This window comes from Raphanus sativus, chromosome 2 (genome assembly GCF_000801105.2).
Source record: "Raphanus sativus cultivar WK10039 chromosome 2, ASM80110v3, whole genome shotgun sequence".
Taxonomy (NCBI): Eukaryota; Viridiplantae; Streptophyta; class Magnoliopsida; order Brassicales; family Brassicaceae; genus Raphanus; species Raphanus sativus.
This window is the reverse complement of record NC_079512.1, coordinates 21,143,759-21,151,743: the sequence shown is the minus strand read 5'-3', so window position 1 is coordinate 21,151,743 and position 7,985 is coordinate 21,143,759. Positions and strand designations below refer to the sequence as shown.

At 30.8% G+C, this 7,985-nt stretch overlaps 1 protein-coding gene across 2 annotated transcripts; it reads right to left on the bottom strand.

Moving 5' to 3' along the window:
• Positions 1-262: 262 nt before the first annotated feature.
• On the bottom strand, positions 263-4,630 carry LOC108840311 (polyadenylate-binding protein, cytoplasmic and nuclear). Of its 2 annotated transcripts, XM_057002568.1 has the most exons (24): positions 4,392-4,630; positions 4,275-4,313; positions 4,116-4,174; positions 3,936-4,053; positions 3,743-3,817; positions 3,584-3,654; positions 3,387-3,504; positions 3,217-3,302; positions 3,093-3,116; positions 2,895-3,003; positions 2,771-2,823; positions 2,558-2,675; positions 2,376-2,465; positions 2,145-2,215; positions 1,943-2,060; positions 1,769-1,857; positions 1,647-1,670; positions 1,433-1,526; positions 1,209-1,273; positions 1,005-1,125; positions 864-893; positions 814-828; positions 672-704; positions 263-584 (listed from the first exon to the last, which is right to left on the bottom strand). In XM_057002568.1, the coding sequence occupies exons 1-24, from the start codon at positions 4,575-4,577 to the stop codon at positions 573-575; spliced, it is 1,818 nt and encodes a 605-aa protein (XP_056858548.1). In that variant the 5' UTR covers positions 4,578-4,630; the 3' UTR covers positions 263-572. The 2 variants fall into 2 exon arrangements, with proteins under 2 accessions (XP_056858548.1, XP_018468647.2); XM_018613145.2 differs by having other exon boundaries at positions 814-893.
• Between the last annotated feature and the right edge of the window lie 3,355 nt (positions 4,631-7,985).

Below are 7,985 nucleotides of genomic sequence, written 5' to 3'. Positions count from 1 at the left end.
GCCCTCCTGGATGCCTTCGGCGGGCTCTCTGGCGGGCAATGCCCAGATTTCCGAGACGGTTATTAGGCGCTAGTCGGATTCCTCTCGAGGCATTCGGATACCAGGATCATCAAAAAAAATGCAATTTTCCCTGACAATTAACCTCTCATGACCAAATATGTTATTCCAGCATAACCACTTTGACGGGATTAAGTTGAAGATGACCACAAGTCCCAAAATTATGTTATGTCCGATAACAAACAAGGCTGCACGAAAACAGTAATATTTCAATGGGAACTCATCAAATAAAGAAAATTTGGTATCACGATCTGGTTTTAAGGCCAAATAAATGCATATTAGGTATTTCAATATTTGCAAGCGACTAAGAAAAGAAACCAAACCATTGCAGTCACGAACTAAAGCAAAGTACTTAGGGATGAAAGAAATCCTTGCATTACATATAGAATAGTTATAAATTCAAGAAGAGCATCTTCATCTTCTATCACTCATCGTCAGGGAAGGTTGTCTTCTTAGGCTTGTTTTCATTCAGATTGGGTTTGGGCTTTTGACTACAAAGGCTTTTTTGGTGCAGGTTATCTTCGTACCTTGATTATAATATAAAAACACACTTAATACCCAAAAAATTCAACCAATGTGAACATAAAAAGTGAAATAGTTAAAAAATCACTTACCAAAGTTTCTCGGCAAGGTCTGCAAGCTTGTACCTAATTAACAAAAAGAATAGTAATAGCGTTACTATATTTTGTTATGGCACAAGGGTCACAACTACATCAATAATTTAGCTTTAAAAAGAGAGAAATGAAATTCATTTACTTGGGTTGGAAAGGATATGGAGCAGCTATCTCAGTAGCGTAAACACAAGACTTGCTAGTGTTATAATTCTTCCGCACCGCCTATAATATTGAGCGGATTTAATCAGCAGAATCCTTACTTATTCATCATCATAAGTATTAAACTACTTGAATACTTTTCATCATCATATTACTATAAATGACTATCAGTACCTTCTTCGCTGCGTGGGCAGTAGCCATCTCAACAAAGCAACAGCCCACATGTTCACCTCTGCCGTCTACAATAAGTCGAACACGAATAATTTCTTCTCGAACATCTTTGAAGAAGTTGATGCTGTAAAAAAAAGGAGGATAATACACATGAGTCATGAAAGGCGTGCTCCAAGAACGAAAGAGGAATTAAAAGCTGCTACTTACATATCTAATATGCTTGTGTCGTCAGGGAGTTTGTCAACAAAGACTGTCTTTTTTCTTACAATTCCCTGAATTTTAAACGAGCCAAGTGTGTTAAAAACAAGACAATAAAGAGAACAAACAAGAAAAGAAAAAGTAGAATCAACACCATAATAATACATAACAGTTGTGTAATTAAACTCTTAGGCCTGACATATATTTTTGAAGATAACAAGAAGAAGCGGTACCTCAGTAAAATTGGGGGTTTCATCGAGTCCTTTTTCCACTGCCGCCACATCTTCGTTTATCTCAAGGCTTTCACGTTGAAGGTAGTCTTGGTACCTGGAATATCAAGAGTGATCTTGTCATCTTTTCATGTAGATACCAGAAAAAAAATGCATTCACCCTATTTTCTCTTGCTAACAAAACTCAAGGATGCACATAGAGTTAAATCTCACTTACCAAACCTTGTGATCTATGAAGTACCTAATTAACAAAAAAAAAAAAAGAAAAGAATAATAAATAACAGCGTTAATCTTGATGAAATGCATCGAAACCTCCGAGCAATAATACAGTAAACTTACTTGGGTCGTCGGTGGTATGGAGGTGTCTGAAAAATAGTAAGGAAAACATCCCTATCGTTCAAATATTCACCGTTTTTCTTTCTCAGCGCCTTATAGTAAATTAAGAGATCTAATCAGAGCAATAGTTACTTTCATACAACTCTACTAATTAAATACACACTCTTTTCATCTCACCTTCATTGCCAAGTTAGCAGAAGCAAACTCAACAAAGCCTTTCCCCTGAAGGTTACCCCAGCGGTCTACAATAAGTCGAACATGAACAACTTCTCCAACATCTTTAAAGAAATTGATGCTGTAAAAATGGAGAACAAAATATAAGTCACGAACAAAAATTCCCCCACGAGAACAGAAGTGGTAATTTGAGGTTCCTACTCACATTTCTGATATTTTGGTTCGGCGAGAGAGACCGGAAACAAAGAGCGTCTTATTTCTTACAGTGGCAGCTTCCTGAAAATAACAGCCAATTAGCGTGTCATCAAAACTCTTAAGGAGAAAAGGACTTCAATTGCACAACACAGAATAAGTCATATTTCTACTTAAACAACAAGTGTTTCTTCCTTCTAAGCCGCTGGACACATTTTCAATTGACAATAAGAAGGGGGGGTACCTCAAGAGAATGGGGAGTTTCATCATCAAGTCCTCTCATCAACAGAATCTTGTGATCATGCAAATATTCACCATTCAACTCTTTCAGAGCCTACAGTAAAAAAAAAAAGATTTAATCATAAGTGTTCATTTCAAATTGACTACTTGCAAAATACTTAACATCATTAATACTACTAGTCTTACCTTCTCTGCTTGGTAAGAAGAAGCAAATTCAACAAAGCCATAGCCCACATGCTTACACTCGTGGTCTACAATAAGGCGAACTGAAACAACACTTCCAACATCTTCGAAGAAACGGATGCTGAGAGGATGGAAATATCATCAGTCATCATGAATAACTTGGAACTTGCTCCGAGAAGAAGGATATGTAAGGATATCAAAAGCTGTGCTACTTACATATGTTCTGTTTTAGTTGTTTGGGGAGAAAGATTGGCAATTAGGAGTACGTCCTGAAATTAACAAGCAGGGATTTATAGTTTTGCAATAACAGCAACGCCAAGTAGATTCAGAGAATAAGTACCTTATTAGCAGAATGGGGAGTTTCGTCAGGTCTTTCTTCCATCGCCGCCACATCTTGGATAGAGTCTAACGGAAGGCTTTCTTCTTGAAGGAAGTCTTCTTCTTCGAACCTGCAACAGTATCAAGAACACTCATACTTGAGATATCACTCCCAAAGAATTCAGTCAATGTGAAACAAAACTCAAGATGCTAAACTTACCAAACCTTGTGGTCCACACAAAACCTAATTAACAAAAAAAAATAGTAGAGTTAAAACACTTGTAGTCATGGCATCAAAAACTTATAAGAAACAGAAACCAAAAAAAAAAAAAGAACTTATTTACTTGGGTGGAAGGAAACTAGCTCCACTGCGATCAGCAAGAATAATCTTGCGATCGTGCAAATATTCACCGTTCTTATTTTGCAGGGCCTACAAGTGGAGAAGATTAAATAAGCAAATGGTATAAACTTAAATATCTTTTTCAATTTAATATAAACATATGCTCTCTCTCACCTTATTTGCCTGGTTGGCAGAAGCAAACTCAACATAGCCACAGCAAAGAAACTTGTCTCTTTCGTTGATATCAAGTCGAACACGAACCACTTGTCCAACATCTTTGAAGAAGTCGATGCTTGTCAAAAATGGAGGATAAAATTATTAGCAAATGAAAAAAAAATGGCAGGAAAATGAATTTAAACGGTTCTACTTACATATCTGATATTTTAGTTGAATGGCGAGATAAAGAGGCAATAAACAGAGTCTTTACTGGTACGGCAGCTTCCTGAATGTGATTGGAACGTTAACTTTTCTATTAGTTGTAAGCAATGCCATGCAATATATATTGAAGAAGAAGAAGAAGAAGTAGATACCTCAACGAAATCGGGAGCTTCATCTAGAATAATCTTGTTATTATGCAAAGATTCACGGTTCTTCTTTTCCAACGCCTACGGTAACAAAAGATTTTAACCAGAAAGCTTACTTTCAGATTAAAAAAAAAAAGAAAGCTGTGCATAGCTAAATACTTCTTTTTTCAGCAGGACTACTTAAAAAAACAACTCTTACCATCTTTGCTTCGTTAGAAGAAGCAAATTCAACAAAACCATAACCCACATGCTTGCCCCGGGCGAGTTGCGGGAGACGAACACGAACAACTTGTCCGACATCTTTGAAGAAATCAATGCTGCAGGGAAAAAACAAAATATTGTCAAGTCTGCAGAGGGGGAAGTCAAATGTGCTACTTACATATCTGAAGTTTCAGTTTGGCGAGAGAGATTTGCAACAAAGAGGATCTTTGAAAATTCCTGAATTGTTTACAAGCACGAAAACAAAAACAAAAAAAAAGACATAAGATTTTGCATCCCCCCAGAGTAAGTAGGTGATTTTTTCGAAGACAATTCATACCTCAGGAATTTCATCAAGTCTTTCTTCCACTGTCTCCTCCTGTTACAAAGAGTAGTATAAGAACAAGATTCTAACATAGAGTGTCAACCAAGATTCTTCCACTGTCTCAGATCTTACCTCCTTTTCTGAGATTAAATTAGACTCATCGGCCTTTGTCTCCGACAACTCTCCTGCTGTTCCTTTGAGAGTACTATCATCTAATCCTTGCCTAGTCTCTTTCTCCTTATGCCTCCTCAGAAGCGGTTCTGTCTTCAAACCATACTCCGCCTTTCGTTTACCCAGTAAATTAGCTTTGTCGGCCATTGAAAACTGCGGCTGTCTATTTTTCCGGCAAAGAGTCGAGAGAGCAGCAATAAGTTACTTGCAGAATACGTAAAAACCCTCGATAAACCTGTCCAAACGATTTTATACGACTAGTTTGGGCTGTACTGGGCTGGACTTGACTGGGCTTTGTTTTTAATCCTTTTTGTTGTTGTTGTTGTTATTTGTGTTTTCTTATTAACTTTTTAAAAATAATCTATCTTATTATATAAAAGTGTGGTTAACAAAACTTTTTTTTATAGATTTAACAAGATTTAGAATATTATAAATTCTCAAGATATAAAGAAATAAATTATACAGAACATCTCTAAAAGCATTAAATATGTTTGAGGTCTTTTATATGTACGAAATATAAATATCACACATGAAAATTTTGAGAAACTCATCAATAAAAATGATTACTATAAATATATCATGTTTTTTTTAGTAAAACAGAATGGGTCCCCAAAATCCTGTTTTTCTTATTGAGCTTAAATAAAATATTATTATTATTATTATTTGACAACTAATCTGAATAATAGTGTTTATTTATGTTAAGTCTACTATTTGTATCTTTAACAATCTACTAGAGCTGGACTCGTCCGACCGAACGGATATTTATTTTCATTTTTGTATTTAAATAAATATTATTTAAATTTTATCAGTTTATATTTTTGAATATTTACATATATCTATTTTTTATAAAAACAACAGTCGAATAGTTTTTTTTTACTGTAAAAATAGTATTTTGTGCTTTTTATTAAACTTTTGAAAAATTAATATCGACATATTCATTGTTTGAGTAATATTTCTTGTAACATAAAATTGTTTGCCAAATGTAAAAAGAATTTAAATATTTTGAATCAAATATTCGATAATATGGTAAGATTTAGATACGTTAGAAAAATATATTTAGTTATAAACATTAAACATTGATTTACATTTAATTCAAATATAACTAAATATCAGTATTAATTTTTGTTTTGTTGAAAATAATTAATAGCAACCAAAATGGTTAAACATATACTTTAAAATTCTTAAAAAAATATATAATTTTAAGTGAGATTTAATTATATTAAAATAATATTGAATTACAAATATTTCATCTTGTTCTATAAGTAGTTTAAAATATAGAATGTCCTAAGGCGTTCATGATTCTGTGAAAAATATAACACATTACACATTCCAACACCAAAATAATCTAGGACATTCAAAACAGAGGAAATATCTAATTTTATAACTGTCTAGCTACTTATAGTATACAGATTATGATATTTCTATACTAAATAAACATTGAAAATATATAAACAAAACTAAATTTAAACAAAAATCCCGGGAGTAGCTCGGGCCAACCCTAGTAATCCATATAATCTTGTACATCTATCTTATTAAAACAGAAACATTATAACTTCTTCTAGGTGGATTTTTAAATTGGACATCATATTATTATTCTTAGTCTAACATTTCATTTAAATATTTCCTTAAAGAGTTTAATATCAACTATCTATCATTTAACTCCACTATAAGATCTATGTTTATGCATCTATTAAACAAAATATATGTTCTTTTCGTTAGAGTATACTCACATTATCATATTTATATTATATCATAGTAAAAATATAATAACCCCTCTCCTTTATTATAGTCAAATGAATACAATAAATGTCTCCAATATAAATATAACACGAGTCTAAGTTCTTAAAAATAAAAATATAAATAGATAGAAACAAAAATAAATATTACACATGTTATTAAAAATATAAATATTACACGAGTAGGTTGACAAAAAAATACAAATATTACGCTAATCCTTTTTTTGTCATCAACTTATACAAACTTAAACTGAGTAGGTTGACAAAAAAATAAAATATTACATGAATCCTTTTTTTTACACGAATTTTTAGCCAGTCATTATACAATTTTGACTATTTTGGTCTGGTTATTTCCTAAACAATTGATTCAATTAACCAAATAACTTAAGAACATGTTTCCTCCCATCATTAAACTATAATTATCTTAAACACAAAATCTATTTTAATTAAAAAAACAATTAATTGGAATCAAATACTGATGAATCTTAAATTTTTAAATAGCTTGATACAGAACTTTTGAAACTCAATAATAAAGATATCAGAATATATTTTCTTAGATGTTCAAATAATCGAGGTTTGCTTTGAATATACACTAAATAGAATATACTAACATATATTCTTACTTCAATAACAGAAACATCAATTTATACTTAAAAAAAAACGATTATTGGAAAACCTCTTCACCAAGTTGAGTCTACTATGCCTAAAATCTCGGTTACAATCAAATATTCACAATCAAATTGTCAGATTTGAAAAATCATGAATATGGAAAACCCTCTTCTCCAAATTTATTCTACCATACATAAAATCTCGATGTCAAGAGATTTTGTATTTATTATATCTGACTTAATAGGTTAGAAAATATTCATTTTCTCCCACTAAAATGTGTGTACAAGTACTTGTCTTCGTATTCATCATTGCACATTCACAAAACGTTTAGAAAAAAATCCCAAAAAGCACAATGTCAAAACCAAATCGTATTGGTTGATATTATATTAGTGTTTTCACTATACAGTTATAGTATAACATCTTTAAATTAATAATATATAAATTAATATCTCTATAAATTAGTATAATTTCATAGTCTCAAATTGAATTTTTGGTTCAATTAATATCTCGATAAATTAATAATCTCTATAAATTAATAAAAAATTATAGTTTTGGTATAATCCCAACATTATTAATTTATAGAGGTTTCACTGTATATCTCTAATACACCAATGAAAAATTATTAATAGAAAAAATAGTTTTAACATTGTTCTTAAACAATATGTTTTAGACAAACTCAAAATTATATAAAACCACATTATGTGAAAAGGACAAATTCCAAATTATATAAAATTCCACATTTATTTATATTATAAAATATATATGTATATTTTTAAAAGTTACTAATAAAAGCTAATATAACAGCTTTGTTTCCCTATTATAAATCAGCGTTAAGAAGTTTTATTTTCTATATTAGTTATAATATACATATATGTTTAATAAAAATAATAATATACGTATATGAATGCATTATAAGTAAGGTTCATAAATTATTAACATGAGTTTAAAATAATATGTGATGATTGTAATAATTTTTAAAAAGTCATTTATACAAATTAATTTCTACTGGTTTAATATATTTTGTAAGGTTTATAAAGAGATAATCTTTAAATCCTCAATAATGAATATTCTATCATTATAATAGTTTGTAAAGAAAATATTTATTAAGATTAACAAGTATATAATATTAAAAATAATTTAAAATTAAAAACCACCAATAAGTACTTATAAAAGTCTTAAATCATTGCGAAAGTTTATAATATTAGAAAAT